Source organism: Urocitellus parryii, chromosome 5 (genome assembly GCF_045843805.1).
Source record: "Urocitellus parryii isolate mUroPar1 chromosome 5, mUroPar1.hap1, whole genome shotgun sequence".
Lineage (NCBI taxonomy): Eukaryota > Metazoa > Chordata > Mammalia > Rodentia > Sciuridae > Urocitellus > Urocitellus parryii.
The window spans coordinates 46269717-46290601 of record NC_135535.1 but is presented as its reverse complement, the minus strand read 5'-3'; the positions used below and the strand labels follow the sequence as shown (position 1 = coordinate 46290601).

Below are 20885 nucleotides of genomic sequence, written 5' to 3'. Positions count from 1 at the left end.
TATATTTTCTATCTAAAAATTCTGTTTAGATAGAAAAAAAATTGTATATAGAATACCAGGAGACTTTACAAAGTTTCCTAAGGCACTATGATTTCAAATTACTCTGCTCTAAGATTTCTTTCAACTTTTCAGTGTTGCAATTTTGACTTTTCAAGAAGCCCCTGGTTCTAAAATATGACCTCTGACTCCTAGACTACCACTGTGGTAATCATACCCACCATCACCAGCAGGGAGTAGGGATGGGAAAGGGACAAAACATTTATGTAGGTCTAATGTGCACCAGACAATAAAAGATAAGCAATTCAAAGTTCATGGACATGACAATAAAAATGGACACACATAGTCCTTATTCCCAAGGAGCTTACCATTTAGTGTACTGAACTATACTGTTTAATATATTATGAGGAATATCCATGGTTTAGGAAAAAAATGTGGGATCAAATAATCAAATTAAGCCCTATCTTAATTATTTTACGCATTATTAATATGCTGAAGATTCAGACATTCTGACAGTATTTGGGTTTGTGTACACCCTCCCACCTTGAGGTCATAAAACTGGGTGGCCTATAACAAAAAATAATAATTCCAGAGAGACTGTTATTGACCCTGTGATTTCCTGAGGCACCCGCCCCACCCTTCACTGGTATCACTCTGGATGATGTAAAACCCAGTCCAGGGTCACTATCCCAGAGGCCTGGTTCTACTTTCACAGAATCCTGTTGTTTCACTATGCCCCCTACAGGTCATAAAGGGAAAAATACATTTAAATCAGAAGAAATCATTGGGTCACCATTTCTTAAGTAATATTTACCAAGTATATTTCTCATTCCTTCACTGGATTTTCCATTTAACTGGGGAGGTAATTCCTCTGGAAATATCTCTGTGTGAATTCTTCCAAAATATCTGTCAAGCAAGCTCATATACTCAGTCTGCTCCAACAACAAAATACTTAAGGCCTGCCCTCCCCAGACCTCACATGTGTACGACATTTTATCGCTTACCTGATGGAGTTCTCATGCTCCTAACTGGAAGTAAATTAATTTTATCTTGAACTGCCCCAGCATGAAAACCCTTTCTTTATGTAGTTTTTGGCTGGAATAGAAACTATTTCTATTGATTATTGGCCCCAATGTACTTAACAATTTATGAGGAAGTAGTGGGCAATAAGAGACTTTTGGAGTTGAGAAAACCCACTTCCAAGGCAGATTGAAAAAGTAAAAAAATTCTTCTTAAATTATTGGTGGCAAATCAAGTCATTATCACCATGGTCTAGATAATAGAGATCATGTAATCAAGAAGTTGGATGAAGACAATTTTCTCTGCACGAGTTGCATGATTAAGTTTTTAAAAGGTTGGAGTTTTAAAATGCACAGATGAAAAGGTAAAGGTATGGAGAGTTGGCCCATGCAGAGCTTGGCAGAATGTTCAAAGTTGAGGATGTTTTATCTCCCCTGGAGAAACCTGCATCTCCCATTTTGAGACTCTAGATTTCTTCTTTTACAACTATGGAATCATTCTACTATGGGATTTTTCTTTGCCTAAGTGTCTAGATGTGTATTTGTGATATAAAAGAGGCACAGAATAGAGTCCTTTCAATTTTACAAGATTTATACATTAAACAGGTTCAGAGAAGACATGAACTTTTAATACTCATTGGTTACAGAAAATGGTTGGAGAATTTAGGCACCCAGGAGTGACGTGACAAGTGAAATTTTTTCCTGTCCCTGGGATTTCTAGAACTGGATATTTCAGAGCTGAAAGATGAGTAAGCCAAACTGTATCATTCAGGCAATATATAGAGTCTCTAGTATGTGTGTGAAATGAGAAATGAGGATGAGAAATGTGAGGAACGAGAAATGTGAAATGAGGAAATCTCTTAGGAGATTTTTTTTGTGTGTGTATGTGTGTGTGTGTGTGTGTGCGTGTATGTGTGCATGTGCATGCACATGTATGTATGTGAAAGTATTTGTGAGGTTAGGCAAGGGAAGGAATGTAGTTTAGAGGTAGTTTATTCCTTGAGATCTGTGTTTGTTTATATATGGAAAGGGAGGAGGAAATTTAAGGAGAGAACACTAATCTGGAAAAGCTGCCTTGAGCAACAAGAAGGAGGGCTGATTGGAAAAAGTAATTCTTGAGTAGTGTTGCATTCCAACAGAGGCTAAGGACACCCAGGATTGCACCTGAGGTATGTTCCTTCGGGCAGACTAGCTCTTTGCCAGACTTTCAATGTACTCATTCTTGCATATCCTTTGCCATTTCATCATTTTATTCTCATTATTGATTAAAGTGGGTTTAAGATTCTAATTTGTTTCTTAGAATCCTTAGACAAACAAGAGGAATAGTAATTATTCAGAAGACCATATTCAGAGCAGGGAAAAACTGAACTCCCCTTGCAGTCCTGGAGGGGGCAGTGTGATATCATCAAGGACACACAGGGACACACAGGGACAGCAACTCAAGCGGCTAACAAGACTGGACAACCCGCCAACACGAGAGACTTCTGTTTATGGGCCAAGGTCGGGGGAGATGTTTGGAGTCATTCATTTTCATCTTAAATTTTTTTTTTCTTTCCATGATACAAACCTACTCTTGTTTTTTTCCCCCCATACTGAGATTTAACAAATAGTTATGGAGCATGTGGCAAGCATTGGACACCAACGTGTGGAGACAACCCAATCAGGAGGGAAATAAAAGGTAAGGCAGACAGGACCCTGATAGCTTGGAAAGAGAAGGATCAATGAAGTTCATATTTAAACACCTGCTTTAGAAAAATAATTGGCTCCTTAAACAAATGAACTTGTACATTATAGAACACTATTAGGCAATAATAACTCCATTGGAATGCTATCCCTAAAGTTGCTTGTGGATTATATGAGAAGAGAAAATGACTGGATGCCAAGCATTATTAGAAAGCATTTTATTTTTAAAAGTGTCCACGCCAGTTTGTCATTTCTCAGGTTACAGCTCTTTTATCCCTACACGGAGATTTTTTTCCTAAGATACCTTCTAAGAGAGACTATGCCTTTCCTACCAGAGAGGACATTAAGGTCATTATGGATTTTTGTTTTCTAACAAAAGCAAAATTGACTTTCCCAGGTGAGGTATCAGCTGACAACTGTGCCAACATGGAGTTGTCCACTAGAGGGCACCATTTCCCTGTATTACAGTCACGGCTTCATTTGGCCAGCATCAGGAACAGATCCGAGAACAGACCCCCCCACCTCATGTTCAAGTTACAGCAGATAATCATGGTGCACTGCTAACTGGGAATGCCACTTTAATGTTTGAAAAATACTTACAGGGGGAAAAATGTCCATCAGCTGAAAATTAACTTCATTTTGCTCAGGTCACCTGCCATTGGTGTCTGTGATTTTTCACTGTCCTGCTATATAGAGGTCATATACCAATGTCTGGGAAAATCTGACAAAAGCAGAGAGGTGTCTCCCTCGGTAGGAAAAAAGATGTTCAAGTAGTTCATAAAATGTACACACCGGGATCCTGAGCCATAGCTTCATGACACATTTTAAATAACACCCTGGACAAAAGTCTGCAAGGTAAAACCTCCTGACACAGTATCTAAGATTCAGAACTGCTCTCTCTCAAAATAGGAAGCCACGTTTACTCTGGGAATTGTCTGTGCCTGCCCTGATTAAAACGCTTCTACAAAACAGGCCATTTCACCTAATTCTGTCAGCCTGTACATCAAGATCTGGAACACGGTCTGCTAGTGAAGACAGAAGTCTCATTTTATAAAGCACTGTGTTTTAGTACTCTCCAAAGTGAGTCTCTAACTGGAGCATGTGTAAAGAAATCAGCAAACATAAATCTCCAGAAATGATACCATTACCGCCTCTTCTTTAGGGCGAGGACAATAAGAGCTCAGTAGAAATGCCAGCATTATGCAGCGTAGAGGAAGCAAGCATAATTCTATTTAAAAATAGGTCATGCCCTAAAGAATGGCCAGGAGAGTTCCAAGGGAAGGCAGCTGGATTCATGCCCCTCCCCCTATCGCCATCCTCCACAGTGTGCATGAAAATGGAGGGCACCTGGTTATGCTGGGGCCAGAGTCTGGAATCAGGTGGTAAGTTAGTGGATGTGGGAGGGTATGTGGATATGGAGGTGCTGAGAAGCCCTTTCTGCTGGAACCTCAGGACGAGGCAGGCTATATGAGAGGTGGTCTGGTGACAGATACAGCAGGGACAGGATTACATGGGACTCACACCCATCATTCTGCAGGGTGGGGAAAGGGAGGACAGGGCAGAGGAAAGGAGAAATTACAGTGATGTTCTTGGAGCCGCCTGGGTGCACACTCTTGGGACTCATCCAACCACAAAGGCTCAGGCACAGCAGGCTCTGCTTGGAAAGATGTTGGGCCTGTGCTTATCAATAAGTGATGGACACTTTTTAGGCTAAACGTCTCTATTTTTAATTCTTTATAACTATGTCTTGGTTCCCGTTCTATTCTCCCTGGGTTCTATCTCCTGTCATTTCTTTCATTTCACACTATTATACTGTGTCTCAGGACTTGTCATTAATTTTTAGGCAGATTTCACATTTTGAATTTTCCATTTTCTTAATCTCAGTGAGTTTTTATTTTTACATTTTGTATCTTTAAAGAATAAAAAAACTCCTTCAAAGATTTTTTTTTTTTCCTAGCTCTTTAGGCTCAACTCACTTGCATAAAAATGCAGGTATATCTATCCTGCAAACAAAGAAGAATCTGATGTTCTCCATTAAGGAAGGGCTTATGCATGTTTTCAACGTCCCCCAATCTCTGGACATCCTCATAAAGAATTTTATAAGGATATAATTATAAAAATAATAGAAAGTTAAAATATTCTCATCTGTATCATTGGGGAGGAGGGAGAACACAGTGGCAAGGGCAGATTTTGTAGCCAGACTCTAGATTTGAAACTTCAACTCCATCTTCATTTCTTTGTGACTTTGAGCAAGTTATTCAATCTAAGTCTCTGTTAGCTCACCTGTGAGGAGGGCATAAAAACTGTGCCTGCCTCAAGGGCTGTGAAGATTGCATAAGATGATACATGAGCACAGGGGTTGGCATAGGTAGGTTAGCCTCCAATGTGGTAGCAGTCATTGCTCCTCCATCTATTCTGAAAGCACACGCAGCAACTGGGTGGAGGGGCACAAACGTGTGACTTCATGCTGTCCTTCCCACCCACTTGTAAACAGCAAAACTATGTTTGAGAGTGACACTGGGGTGATTATGCAGACAGTAAGAGACTCCATCACTACCACCACATCCTTTGAGAAAGGTTTTGGACTTCAGTTTTCTGGATTATTGCTTCATATCTCCCTCTTACTTCAGCTCCTTTACTAAACTCATGTTCACCATCATCTTGGTTTTTGATGTCAGATTAGCATCTGACATCAAAGAATGGGAATAACCAAAAAAAAAAAAAAAAAAAAAAGAAGAAGAAAGCTGAGGTGGCCAGTGTGCTTCTAGCAGGGCAACAAATGGTTATCCACCTGAATGCTCTGAATCTACCTCACATGCTTGCATTTTGCCGAATTTAGAAATCTGAAAGCCAATCATGAAATTGGCCAGAAGGAATATAACACATCACAATAGACCTGCTTGCTAAGTATATTGATTTATAATTTACTTTTTCTTTGTTTTCTGTGGAATGTAGGAACACACTCTTCCTCTTTCCCTCAAGGGTGGAGATGTAGTAGGATTTGTTAGGAATACAGTCTCTGCAGCCCACACTGCTTGGGTGTAGAGTCTGTTTGTCAATCTGACATTCCCAGAAACCGACTATTAAGTTGTTTGGGAAGCAACTTAAATGCCCTAAGCCTTAGTTTCCTCACTTGTGAGGATGAAATGAAATAATGCGTATAAACGGTAAGTCTTTTACTAAATCGCTTTATTTATTTATTTTTACCAGAGTTACTTGAAGTTAAGAGAAGATTGACTTCTCAATGCTTTCTTTTGGTTATGTGTTATGTTACCATCCCCCATATTGTCAGGTGGAGCAGATGAGTCATGTTGATAGACTGTGTGCAATGGTGCATAGGTTCTGAGAGAACAATTGGTGTTTATGGGAAGGAGGTCATGTGATATGGGTATAATGACCTGGAAAGATCAAAGAAACCTGGAGTATCAGCTTAGCTCTGCTGAACAAGGTTAACCTTTGGCAAGCAGAGTAATGTTGTCGCAACCCCATCCAGGTGGCTCTTACCAGGTTGCTGCCCTCATCCTCCCTCCCCCATGGGGCAAGCACTGGCTTTCAAAGACCTCCAGCTGCCACTTCTCTGGAGAATCACCCTCAGCCAATGGAGCTGCCCAGCCCAGCCTTAGAGTTATGCCTCCACCACCCTCTGGGTGGCCTAAAGTCGATGGTTGACTGGCATGAGGTTGAAGACACCCAGCCATTTCCCTCAAGGTGGACCAGTGGTCCATGAGCCGCCACTCATACTCCAGACCCCCTGTGTGATCAGGCTGAGGGCAGATGACAGGGGAAAACACCTCTTTCTCCTCTGTTCAGCTTCCCCACTTCCCTAATAGGCTTCTTTGAAAACATTCTCTTAATAAATCACACAGAAAAAAAAAATCTTATCTCAGGCTATGCTTTTAAAAAAATCTCACGTAAGACTTCAGAGAAAATTCTGGGCCTCCGTTTCATTTGACAGAGAGTAAGGGAGTTGACTCTGTTTTCATTAATGGGCTTATTTGGTGAGTACAGATTTTAATTTCCTGAAGATTTCTGTACTCTGTATTCTGTTGTTGTTCAGTTGTATCAATCCTTTATCCATAGGTTCCAAAGGGATATTAATGGCAGAAGGATCAAGGATTTTCTAGGTTATCGTTTTTGAGCATCTGCCTTGCTGGGAGGAAATTGTAGTAAATAAAGGCTTTGAGTGTGGGTATAGAATACTCCACATTTTGTTGACAAAGCCCATCTTTTCATTGTTTCTAGCTCTGACAGAAATCTCCCAGGCTTAGCCAGGATGAAACCCCTAAGAAAACTTTATATTGTCGTAACTGGATGTCATATTATTTGCATGGTATTTGTGGACGCCAAATAAACCATAGCATGGTACAGCCGAAGAAAAATTACAGAATGTTTACTCAGGGGGCATCGGCACCTTTGTGGGCCTATGGAGGTCTCAGCTGTGATAGAAGAAAACCCTCAAAGATGGGATGCCAGATTCCGGCTGGCCCCCCAGTGGATCCCTGAAAGAATAACTCAGGACAGGGAATGCTTTATTAACCACGAGTCTGCTCTTGTCAGAATAGTTCTCTAATTGTCCTTGTTCAGGTTTTACTTCTAAGAGAAAAATCAAGAAAGAAAAATGGGGAAATAATGCGAGCACACTCATTTGCCTGTTGATTTCTTTTCCATAAAATTGGTCATTAGTCATACAGTGGCCTAAAGGGGAAGTGTGCAGAAACTTGGAGATTTATGAGTCCTGTCTCCCCACTGAAGAAAATGTACTTTCTCGGGTTGGAAGGTGATTTTTTTTTTTTTTTTGTTTTTGTTTTCTGGGCAGTTGGAACCCAGTCTGTTTACAGTTTCCTTGTGAGTGACAAGTGGAGGATTCGGAGAGGACAAGGATGGGGTAAAAGAGGAGGCAAAATAGGGAACAGGAGCTATCTATGGCCCCATGCTGTGCTAGCCAGGTGACATCTGTCTGGCTTAACTTTACAACAGTCTGAAATGGACCTGCTGTTCTGCTTATTACGGGTGAACAAACAGGTTCTAGGTTATCTGCATATTATTTAGGAAGCATCTGAATTTATTTCTCCAATCCCTGGGCTCACTGTGGGAAATGAATTCATTTGTCAGACTAGTATAGATTAATTTGATATTGCTAGTGGCCAACTTTTCAGTACATATTTGTAAATTTTATAAATACAAATATACTAATATACTAATAGTTTTATAAATAGGATGTAAAAAACTAAAATTTAATTCAGTTAAGGAAATACTTCAGATGTCATATGGCAGTTTCAACTGTATCAATTCAGCAAAAAAAAAAAAAAAATCTCAGTTTTCCTGTTTTAAAAACATAACTGACCTAGTACATATAGATTCTAAAATGGAATCAGAGAACAAAAACAGAAAAAATACTAGACTACCTTCCCCTTCTCAAGTGCACCAGGGCATTTATGTTGGTTGTTACTTTTACAGTATCCTTTGAAGTCAGGTAGAACAGATATTCTTTTGTAGATTGGGAAAACTATGCCACAGAGGACTTAATCTGTCGAGTCACTTATTTAATAAATGTCAGAGACTCAGCTCTGTAGTTTATCATTAGGCTATTTGTTCTTCTGGAAGGATCTTTAAAAATATATGAGATCCCCAGATGCAAAGGAAAACTAATTAGCTTCACCATGCCTCTTGAGTGTTTACCATGCAACAGGGTTGCAGGAACCCTGGGAGGTAGGAGGTGCAAGGATTTCTTGAGCTGCAGTACTTGTCTTTCAGAGTCTTATGATCTGGTTAAGGGACAGGACAAACCACTCAAGAACCAGTTTGGGTCCTTTTGTGAATGCTTCTTTTCTTAAAATCACTGCCAAGAGGTAGCACATACATGAATCCAGAGGTATTACAAACCCCTGTGGGCATGGAGAAGCGACATGGCCAGTGGAGGAGGCATAGATGGAGGGAAAAAGAGGGACCAAAAAAAAAAAAGATACAAATGTCTGTTCGGCAGGAACCTAAGGCACCCAGGAGCATGGGGACAGACTGGATGGGACAGAAGGTTTAATTTGGGTTGTAGTGACAAAAAGTTTTGGGGAAATCATCAGGGCCAGGCAGTATAGGAGCTCTCAGGCACAGCAGGGTAGCCTGTGCCTCATCCTGTAGACACAGAGGAGCTACTGAGGAGTTTTGCACAGCAAACAGGATAACACAAGTGTTGTTGTAGCAAGATAAACCTCAGGAGTGTACAGCTAGCCAGAGGGAAAAGGATGAAATAAAATAATATATGTGAACTATATAACACCTTGTTAGCCCTAATATTTTTATAATCAGAAGACACAACAATTCAACCATGAAGTAATGAGTACTTGGGTCCCGGGTGATGATTACAGAGAGAATCAATAATAAGAAAGTTGGAAGCTCAAGAATCAATTAAGATTTGGTGAATAGGGAAAAAAAGGAAGAGTGTTCCTCACTATAAAGTTCTTTCATCTTCTTAACTTTCAAGGGATATCTTTCCTATTCAGTTATACGTATGTCTTAACCTGTAAGTTAGCTTTTTACTTATATTTTATTTTAAAATTTACTTTATTATTCATAATACCAAGGTAATAGATTCTCTCCATCAGAGACGAGAGATTTATATATCATGACCCGAGAGACTTCTGGGTCAATTGATTCATAATGAAGTCTTTATGATCTTACGGCTTCATTGCCATACTTTTATGCAATAAACAGAAGATTATTACTTCACTCCTGGATCAAGAAATGGAAAGTAAAGCATGAGGCTATTTAAAAGGGACCATTAGAGTACATAAACATAAATTTCTGAAGGTTTAAAACTGTCAACAAAGTTTTCCGGCAGCATGGCACACTGTATATCCTTCATATTTTACCTCTCTTAAAATTCTTCACTCCACTATATTGGCAGGGAATTACAGGAAAAGAAACAAAGAGTGAGGAGAGCAGAAGAAGGGATGGTGGAATAAGAAAAGTGTTTCTCTAGAGCTGACCTGAGAGTTGACCTGAGAATTACTCCTGAGAATCACTCATTCACTCATTTCCAAGAGCTCCTGCTATCCAGTAATTATGTTCTACATGTGAGAGATAAAAAGACTGTTAAATCATATGTGTTTTCTCAAAAAGTTCAGAGTCTACTGGCTAAGACAGATCAATAACCCCAAATTTAAAATACACCCAAGATGTGCATTAAATACTGTACTCACACTGTGTTATGGGACTAAAGCGAAGAGGGGGGAAGAGGAGTCACTGAGTCAGTGCTGGGCTGCAGGGAGAGTGGGCTGGAGGAGCAGGGAGGGAGGAGGGCACCTGAGAAGCTTCCAGGGGGAAGTGATGTTTGAACTTTCCTCTCCCATTTCCATCCCTCCGTCACCTTTGGACTTTCCCTGTCTGCAGGCTGCCAGGCTGCCTGGTGTTTTATTGCCTTTGGGAAGGGAATTGAAAGCAGAGGGCAGGGAAATTTGAGTCCTGTCTTGGACTTTGAGTCCTAGTGATCAGGCCCTGAGTGGGAGGATCTGTTTCAAGGTGTGGCTGTCAGATGAGGTGGCATGTGAAATAAGCAAGAGCAGGACTTCCTGTCCAGATAGCCCTAGGGAAAGTCCATGGATCCAGGGAGGCACAAGTGTCTAGAGGCTGCCCTGAGGGTACAGGTCCCAAAGTCACCGTGGTTCAGTTTTGCCATAGGGAAATGGGAGGCACCCAGCAGAAGGACCCTGATCCTTGGTAGAGGCATGGGAAAAAGTGGCTGGAAGGTGTTTCAGGGGGTATGGAGTCTTATACATGCACAGAGTTTTCTGTTTCTCCATTTGAGTTGGAGTAGTGAGGTAAGTCCTGAGTGGACTTCTGAGGACTGAAGGCATAATGGACAATTTAGCAAAGTGACAGAAGAGATAATATCAAGGGAGATAGGATCCTTATTCTTCAAATTGAGAAAGTTCCCTGAATAGTCAGATACAATCCCAGGACAATAGAGGCCAGGGGTGAGTGAATTAAGAAAGGGCTCAGATTAAGTTTCTGCCCTTTAGGTGGAATGAGCCCAATGACAAAAGTTTAGTTTTAATTTCAGTAAAATAAAACTACAGTCTTGCCTCCTTGATTTGTAGATCCAGATTCATACTTGCTACAGTGGTGATTTTTTTTTTCAAGGGCAAATAGCAGGAGAGAGAGAGAGAGAGAGAGAGAGAGAGAGAGAGAGAGAGAGTTCGAATCAAGTGCTACTTCCTAGGCTTTAAAGAGCATGACATGGTGCCTAGAAAAATGGCCAAGTGGCAGGACACATATGGGAGGAGGGAGGTCAGAAAGAGTCTTATATTTCTTATAGACAGGATTACCTGTTTCTTCCAGAAGGCAATTTGGAAACACTGAGAAATTTTAAAAAGAGTCTAATATCTGAATCTAATTTGGAAAGACTCTGCCTGAGATGTCCAAAGAATGAAGTGGACAAGGACAGAATTTGAGGCAGGAGAACCAGTAGGAGACTGATCCAGAGAAATGGCAGACCTGAGTGCTCAGTGTGTTGGGCTGGGCCAACAGGAGCACTGCAGGCGAAGTACCAGGTCTTCCAATGTTTGGCTCTAATGAGAGGGGGAGAGAAAAGGTGGGAAGGGTTGAGGGTGCTACCAGGATCCAGAAATTAAAAGAAGAAAGATGGTTTGATGAAGAAGGTTTTGAGTTCTGTTTCTGCATGCTTTGAATTGGTTGTGTTTTAGCAAGATCTCGATGTTCAGTTCAGAACTGGAAAGTGCATCTGGATCTCAGTAGAGGGGTGGACTTGAGTTGAGGTTCTTCCATAGAAATTATCTGTGTACACGGTACTGTGAGAAGACACAACTGTGGTTAGACTACACAGGAGACAGGAAAATGGGCTCAGGATGACATGCTCAAGTGAGCAGGTAAAAGGTGTCAGTGTGGGAGACTAAGGACAGTCACTCAAGAGCCAGGAAAATGTTATCTCAGACACCAAACAGGAGAGACATTAAAAAGGGAAGTAAGTAGTCAGCACTGGATGGGAAGAGAAGTGAAGCCCATGCTTTGGGTCAGGTAGTCAGACCACTGATAATCAACCCAGTATAAATGCATGAAAGAGAGAGGGTGGAAGGTTCTTAACCAATGGGCAGCAAGTAGACTCTGTTCTTTTAAGATGCTTATTTAAGAAGGGAAGGAACTACAGAATCATAGGAAGAATGAATTAAAGGAGGTTTTTCTTTGATACAAAAGAGAACTTGTTTCTAGGCTGAGCAGGTAGCACTGGAAAAAAAGGTGGAGTTGAAAACAGAGAAGGGCTGATGAAGTAAGTTACTAGGTTGGGAGGCAATGACCTGGAGTCCTGTGAAGAGAACACATTTCTCCTGCCCTGAGTGGGAAGGAAAGGGTCAGGTAGGATGGACTTGGGGACAGCTGTAGACTGAAACGGGGAAGCCATCTGACACTGATTAGGTAGGTACATGCTCTGCTAGAGTCTCCTCACAGATCACAAAGATGAACAAGATGCCCACCCCTGTGTTCTCCCATCTCAAACATTCCCATCAATTAAATGAACACGTGGTTATTTAGCCTTATGTCCCTGGGAATTCAAACAATCCCAGCAGTGATCTACAGGATGCTGGGAATAGCTACTCTTCAAAATGCTTTTATATTGATCTTGCTTAGAATTGATGGTGCATGCTGATAATTAAAATCAGTTTGACTTTTAGTCAGTTTATTATGATCTTTAAATCTTCCGCAGACAACACGCCTCTCACGGCCTGCACCAGGGCAGAGCTGTTCTGCTCCGCCCTTGGTTCACCACTGAAGCTCGTTCCCAGATCTGTGCCTCCCTCGAGGTTTCTCTTGGAAGCAGACATAAATGTCTAGGAGAAAGGGAACCTGAAGGAGGCTAAGAAGTCACATTTATCTCCTCATACTTAGAAGGAAGTGAAGCCCAGAGGAGCGGCCGCCTTCCATGTGGCCACCCAACCCAGGCAGGGCAGAGCGGGGCTGCTCCAGTTCTCCTGACTTCCAGCTAGCCTCAAGGAGAGGTCCTTCTATTCTTCCTTTCCAGACTGGATCCTCAAGAGCAATGTAGTGGTGTCCAAGGAAGAGAATGTCAAACATGGGGGCTCACCTGGCTCCACTGGGGACTACCAGGTATTTGGGAGAAGAGGGAGGAAGAATGCCTTGTTTTGTTTTCCCTCTGATGTGGCATCAAAGTGTTTGGCCTTTAAGGGATTATAGAAGTCATTGCCACAAATCCCTTTTTTTTTTTCACATAATTCATGTTCATTGATAATGATTTCAAGGAACTCTGAATGCCAGATTTTGTCTTCTGTAGTTCTTAAAGTGTCAAATGCAATTTTTTGAAGGATGCATCCGTAAACCATGACTGTTTTTATCAGGCCTTGTGATGCATCACTGGAAATATAATCAAAATGTATACATAATCTAAAAAGCTAAGGCAACAAAAGGAGCAGTGATAGAAAATGGAACTATAGGAAAATAAGAGGAGAATGTACTTAAATGTGCCGTCTTAGTTTCTCCCACTACCCGGGTGTACAATGTTGAATACAATGTATAGAATATTTTCTATGTAAAAATAAAACTTACTTTAAGAAATACCACAGAAAAAGCTTTTCTTTGTATTTGGGAAAAGGAAATCAGTAGTCCCCTCATGTAATACTTTGCATATTCTAGTTTTCTTATATTAACTTGCTTTAAATAGAAGTCTGTATAAAGTACATCACATGAATAAGTGCAGGTAAAATAACAAAAATGTCATAGACCTCCATAGTTAATGTTTGTTGTGGTCAAAGGAAGCAGAGGGAAAACTTTAAATAAAATCATTTGTGGCACAGACTTTCCTACATGACTTTAAACAATGTGGGCTTTGGCAGGAAACACTCCAAATTTATTCCCAGTCCCTTTACATCACAGTCTGATGACAATTTAGCAAGGTGGCTATATTTGTTTAGCAGCCCCCAATAATCGCTCAATTAATCGTGAGAGAATCTGCCTTGAACTTGAAGATGGACTTTCCTTGGGTCTGCTCAAGTTTGACAGAATCAGATGTGCTTAACACTCACACTTATCTCTAACAAACTCTCTCTTTGGGAGACAGAAACATGACTTCCTTCTGGTATCCATTTGTTGGTGAATGATTCTACCTGGTTCTGTCTATCATTTCTAGTTCTACTCTTTTTAGTTGATGAATACTCTTTAAAAAGAAAAAAATGACACAGTTGCATATAAAAGCTCTTACCTCTCCTGAAGTCCTATGGGCTTCATTTTGAAAGGAGAAGGGCAGACAGAGGTGGAGGTGGAAGCTTTGATCTCAGGAGTGCATCGGCCTTGAGGGTCCACCACAACGTTCGGCACCTTTGGCGCCAGCTCGGGCTGGACCATGCTGTGGGCTGTCTTTGCCTCCGACTGTGCTGGCTGTAATGCGATGGGTGACAGGTGGATCTCCTGGTGTTTCTCTTTATCCTGTCTCAAGGAAAGCTGAAACCTTTCTTTTAATCTGTATAAAATCTACAAAAGGAGATAAAAAGGGGCTCTTGTCACATTTTCACATACCCAAAACAACATTTTTCTCCACACTGACTTAGAAGACAAATTGAAATAAAAGTTTAATTGCAAAGTAAGCCCAGCCTTCTAGAATAATTTCTTGGTTTTGTGGTACCGAGATATTTTTTCTCAAAAGAATATACTTGGTATTTCTAGTTATGCTGCATGTACATCTCAAATATTTGGGTGCATGAATCCTTTCCCCAAGGATACATTCAAAAGCAAATTTGGCCAATTCTTTAAGAATGCCTGACATCATTTTGATCGCACGGAAATTGACTAAAATGGTAGGATTCTAAAAGGAATAACTGTGAAACATGGGCCTATGACATTTATAGAAACAGAGAAGTGCACCCAGTATAGAAGGGAAGAAAGAAATCTTGTAAAATATTAATAAAGAAAAGTTATACGATAAGTCATGCATTTCTTATCTTGGTAAATATCTGAATGGTCATATCAACTTGGGTACCTGATAATACCTGGCAAAATTAAATTCAGGGCATCTGTTAAATAATTTGGACAACCAGGATTTTTCTATCTTGCCCTTTTCCCCTCTTCGTTTTTTAATGTATATGGAAAAAAGCACAAGTGTTGCTTTCCTTCACTGTTCTGGAATGGCTGATTCCGTTCAGAATTGGTAGCACGACTGGCTTCGAACTCTTAGTAAGTGGGACTGAGTACTGGGACACTCCAGAGGCCAAACTGTGAGGGGGAGCAAAGTTTGTCTCTCATTTTCCCTGACTTCCCTTTTTTATAGGGCTTTTCTGCTTTCTATGCTGAGTGCTCCTTTCCAACTCCTGCGGGAACCTCCTGTTCTTTAAGTGTGTTCTCAGGAAGTGATTTGATGAGCGAGTTTACATGAAGAGGGGATAACTCACTCTGTGCACTTTTCTGAAGGTGTACAGCAGGGATGACATCCACTTCTTAAAATGCCTTAAGCTGGCCAAACTCCCCTGTTTAATTTCTAGAATCTGTAGCTGAATGAACGTTATTTTAGGAGAGGGCTCTCCTGGCACTGCGCAGTCATGTTTACCTAGTCATGAGGTGAGTTCTGACTTCCCTTTTCTTTGCAAAGTGACTTCTAATTCTAGTCATCTTTTGCTAGAAGAATTCAAAGTCTACATATTTATTTTTTTTCCTTCTTATGGAATGAAGGAAATTAAGGAAGAATTAGTATGAAATTGAGGAGTAATAAATACCTTTGAGAATTTATTTCAGGACAATTTTAGAAAATATTTTCCCAGTATTCTCAATACAAAATTGGAAAAATAGATTCTGTTTAACAAAATAAGATCATCAACAAATATCAGAATAAAATAAAATGCAATGAAAATATATCAGACTGAGATTAATTAAAAAAATCCAAAGGTAGAAGTTTTCTTTGCAAACAATAAATAACAGAATTGACAATGTAGAAAGCATCATTGGTGATATATATGGCAACTTTGGGAGACTGTCTGGGATGCAGAGAAAAAGAATAAAGAGAGAAAGATAAAAACAAGAAAAAAGATTGGACATGGAAGTCAGAAGAGTCACTGTAAATGATATGCTAGAATAAATGAAGGAGAAGAAAGTCATTCAAAACTGTTTTTTTTTTTTTTTTTTGGTGGGGGAGTACTGGGGTTTGAACTCAGGGACACTTGACTTGACTACTGAGCCATATCCACAGCCCTATTTTATATTTTATTTAGAGACAGAGTCTCACTGAATTGTTAGCACCTCACTTTTGCTGAGCCTGGCTTTGAACTTGAAATCCTCTTATCTCAGCCTCCAGAGACCCTGGGATTACTGGCATGTGCCACCATGCCCAGCTAAAAACTGTTTTTCAGCACCCACTTTGTGTCATGGGGTATAGGGCATTCCACTATGAACAAAATCGATTGCCTTCTGTGCCTGTGGAACTTAGGCATATGAAATGAAAAAAAAATTCTAGGTCAAAAGATTCTTCCAAATCATGTAAGTCATTTGAAAGAACAGTGAATGTGAGATTAAAATGGAGGAATTTTCATTATTTGAGGAAAACCAATGTATATTACAAAGGATGCATGAATGTTACATCAAGACCAGTTGGGATTTATGTACATGAAGTCAACAGAAGGAATTCTTCAAAATGCAAAATCTCAAAAAATATACTATGCTTGTTTCTTTCTGAAAAAACATGAACTCAAAGATATTCTTTCAGTGCCAAGCATGATGATGCACTCCTGCAGTACCAGTGATTTGGGAGGCTGAGGGGCTGGCCAGCCTGAGAAATTTATTGAGATCCTATTTCAAGATAAAAAAATAAAATAAAATAAAAAGAGCTGGAGATGCAGCATGGAGGTAGAATGACCCTGGGTTAAATTCCAAGTACTGGGAAAAAAAAAGTATAGTCACCTATGAGAAAGATGACTCAAATTTAAAAACTAAAGAACTAGAAACTGCAATATAAAACAGAATTTTGGAATTATTTAAACACAAAGTGAAAACCTAGTTATGTCTCAGGTACAGTATCCCAAATTGTAGTAACAAGAAAGAAATTTGGGGAGGAAAAAGAGGTATTTATAAAAAAATAAAAAAGCAAAATGAGTGAATGTATGCTGAGTGACTTTTTAATTAGAGATGCAGAGGGATTCCGGATTACAATGGTCATTAGATCTTCCAACTCATTACACCTGAAGGAAACTGAGGTCTAACCAAGCAATAGGCTTGTTCTAAGGCAACCTCTGGCTGTGGACCTGCTGACCCTGACACCCTGACATGGCTCTGACCTGCAGCCCTCTGCATGTTCCAGCCCTTACATCAGCTCTTTGGCTTTTCTTCCCCACACACCTTCCTTAAAGGTTGACTTTGAAATTACATGTGCTGCAGGTCTGATCATCACGCCTGGATTTCAAAACCATCAATTCTAAGAATATGCTTTTTTTTTTTTAAAAAAAAGAAGTTTTTTTCTTAAGAAATAAATAAAAAACTATGAAAATGTGAGGTATAATCAGCAATACAGATTATAATTGAACTACTAGGAAATTAATGAGAATCCTCACTGATTTTTTTTTTTTTGTGTTCACTTTCTCATAACTTGGAAACTTTTATGTAGTGCTATTCATTGATTCTGGTAGGGCCAAGCTAAATCTTAGATTTTGAAAGCAATTGTTTCAGCAATTCCTCATGGCAAATATTACTGTGTAAGAAAAAGAAAGATATATAATATTGATAGGCCCTCTTCCCTTTGTTATAATTACTTTCAAATAAGTAGACTATTTTCTTTATGTTATAGAATCGAAAATACTGCAGATAGTGCCTAAGTTTTCTAATTTGGTGCTTCTTTTCCGTGTCCATGAACCACCTCACAGTATACTTGGCCACCAGTCTACAGAAACAAAACCCAGGCTAGAACACCACCAATCAGATGGTGCATATGTGGTGATTTTATTGTGTTAAGCTAAATACATAACTACTGAGATGAAGCAAAGAACTTAAAGTGGGATTGAGCTTTTTCAGTTGCAAGTGATTTATCATCCTAAATGAGAAACAAAAACAAATGTATTTGTACCTTAACAAAAATGCATTTAGTAGAAGATGTTACACATATTGTATATTCTAAGACCCTATGTATAAATGAAATGTGTTTATCAGGACATTTGCTTTGTTTGTTTATACTTGGATTTTGGAGAAACCTATTTCAATGATGACAATGAGAAAACTAGTTGTTCCTCAGTTGTTTGGTCACTTTTACGATCTTGTTAGTGTAAAACAAGGTCTAAAGTCCATTTTTGCTACTTATGAGCTTGTGTGTTTGATGCAGGACCTTTGTCACATATTTACAATAGTAATCTATTTCATCTCAGGTCAGAGATCAACCTTCAGCCTGTCTCTTCAGTATGCATACAAACTGATTTTTACATCTTTCATTGGAAAAAAGCACTGTTACAATACTTGAAAGATTGGACTGTCTGGAAAAAAGTGGAAGAGGCTAGTACTTGGCAATGGGGCAGTTTTGTCTTAGAACTGAGCACTAAGGCAAGGGTTCACAACTGTCAGGGATTTGGGCCTGTAGGGGACATTTGACAAGGTCTGGAGACATTTTTGGTGGTCATATTTGTGGTGGGAGGCAGAACCCGAAGGGTGTTACTAGCATCCCATGATTATAGGCTGTTGATGCAGCTAAATACCCTACAATGCATAGGAAAAACTCCCACCCATGCATCCACCAACAGAATACTCAGCCCAAAATGTCAGTAGTGATGCTGTTGAGAGACCCTGGTGTAAAGGAACTTAAAAATCATCAGGTATAACCTCCATTACACATTTAAGTCCAGACTGGTTGAATGATTCATGGAAGATTGGAAATAAAGTCTAGAATCCAGATTTTCCGATTTCCAGGTATGTGAGCATTTTAGTCTACTGTTCCTTCCCAATCCCCACAACCTTCTTTCCAACCACTTTCCCAAAGCCTCTGGAAAAGTGAGTCAGCAATTTTACTCTGCAGAGATTGAGGTCTGCAATATACCATACACATAATTTTCCTATGCGAATTTAACATTTTGTTTTAAAACTCAATCCGAAAGCTTATCAGAGCAATGGCAAGTTATGGTTTTTCTTTCATCTCTTAGAGCTTGTGTTTGAATAGGGGTGCAGTAAAGTCATTTAATCTATTGAAAAAGGAAAGAATTGGTGCACATCTATAATCCCAGCAGTTCAGGAGGCTGAGACAGGAGGATTGCTAGTTCAAAGGCAGCCTGAGCAATTTAGCAAGGCCCTAAGCAACTTAATGAGACTTTGTCTCAAAATAAAATATAGAGCACACCTGGTTTCAATTATTGGCAGAGAGAGAGAGAGAGAGAGAGAGAGAGAGAGAGAGAGAGAGAGAGAGAATTATTGAATGAGAAAGGAGCTGTATAAACTATAGCAAAGGAAAAAATAATGGCAGTAATGAGAACCTAAAGAACACAGAAATGGGAGGAAGCTGAAAGAATCCTTTGAAGCTCTTTTGTAGTTTATAATTTTCATTAAAAAATCCCAGAAATAAGTAACACAAAACATTCTGTTTGGATTAAAACATGTTCTAATTTTTAAATGATGTCACTGAACAATATTGTGTAGCATTTGTTCTTTACTGTATTTTACAGCTGGTTTTGAGAGAGTATTCATTCTTTTCTCTTAATTTAATAAACACGAATCAATTACTATATGAATCAATACATTTCTGAGACAGACATTGTGGATACCAAGGTAGCACAGGACTCTGTCATCTAGGAACCCACAGGCATCCTGGAGACAGATGTGTGAAAATTACATCAAGTACAAGGTACTAAGTACACACACAGAGGTGTGGCTGTGCACAGATGTGGTGTGGCCCACAGTTATCTGTTCTGCCTGGGTGGAGTGGCTCTGATAAGTGCAAGCATTCTCATCTGTTCCTGGGTACATTTGTAGTTAGAAATAGATATTCACAGAGTGTAGGACTAAAATAGAAACCACAATTTGATTCCTTTATGGGATCACATGACACCGTGGTAAAGAGCTAGGACTTTCAATCCAGATAGACTTGGGTGTGAGTTCCAATCTCACCCTCTACCCTACCACTCACATACACACCACTATTTTTGTTTGTTTGGTCAAGTCACTTATCTTTTCTGAATCTTGGTTTTCTCATCAGTAAGACTAGGAAGCTAAATTACATTAAGTGTTTAGTACCATGCAACAAATTTAGGATCAGTAAACAAGCAATACATAGAAGAAACTAGTTGTTATCATTGTTGCTAATACTAGTGCTACCATGAGTGAAAGGGTTTTTGTCTTCTTAATAAAGAAAAAAAATTGAAAACTATATCCTTACTTTGGAAATGGGTCCAAAAGAAATCATTCCAACTAAGATCTAGTTCCATCTCCCTTAATCCTTGGGGCTTACACACAACAGATTAGACAAGTGTGATTCTTTATGTCCACCTTTGACACCAGATTTTTTTGTGTAATGCTCAGGCTACACCTGGTGGTCTGATGTAGGATTTCGCACCTCAGCTACCAAATCATGACTAGAGAAACCCTTTATATCACATATGGAAGGCTCTTCTGTGGGTCTAACATGCCAGTGCTTTTTCTGATCCAAACAGCTGTCTTATATATGATTTTTAAAAGTGCTTTCCAGATGCAATCTGGTCTGTACACCTCTACCTATTGAATATTTATTTCATACTTTTGAACTTTTTAATAAACTCCCAAGTACATTTGAAGGTCTAATTTAGATGATAAATGGTGTTCTTTCTATTATTTGTTCAAGTTGAAGAACTAATTCTTCTCAGTAATAAATTTCCTCCATCTAAAGCAGACTGAATGGATTGGAACTTGCCCACACATTTTTTCTTGGAAAATTGTATTTGTCTATTTGTCGCTCCACCCACTCTGCATTCACATTTGAGAGGTGCTAAATAAGTCACACATTTGAAAATGTCATGCCTGTCTAATTTTATGCCTGGCAACATACGTTCTTTTTTATTTTTATTTTTTGGATTTTAAGGAAAGTAAACAATATGCCACATTTCGAAAATTTTGCCAAGTCTTATGTTATTGTTATATAGCACATGCAACCCTTCACTATAGCAATTTACCTATATAATTTCATAATAAAGCCACATGCATTTCATTTCTATGGTATGTAGGAAGACTGGATGCAAATAG

General features: G+C 39.5%; 1 protein-coding gene across 3 annotated transcripts in view; it reads right to left on the bottom strand.

Annotated features, from left to right (window-relative positions):
• The window catches only part of Ptprr (protein tyrosine phosphatase receptor type R), a 249710-nt gene that overhangs the window by 74039 nt on the left and 154786 nt on the right, over window positions 1–20885 (bottom strand). For all 3 annotated transcript variants that reach the window (XM_026386614.2, XM_077798697.1, XM_026386616.2), the window contains one exon: window positions 13924–14192. In XM_026386614.2, coding sequence (XP_026242399.1) covers window positions 13924–14192 — 269 coding nt within the window. The remainder of the gene's footprint in view (window positions 1–13923; window positions 14193–20885) is intronic.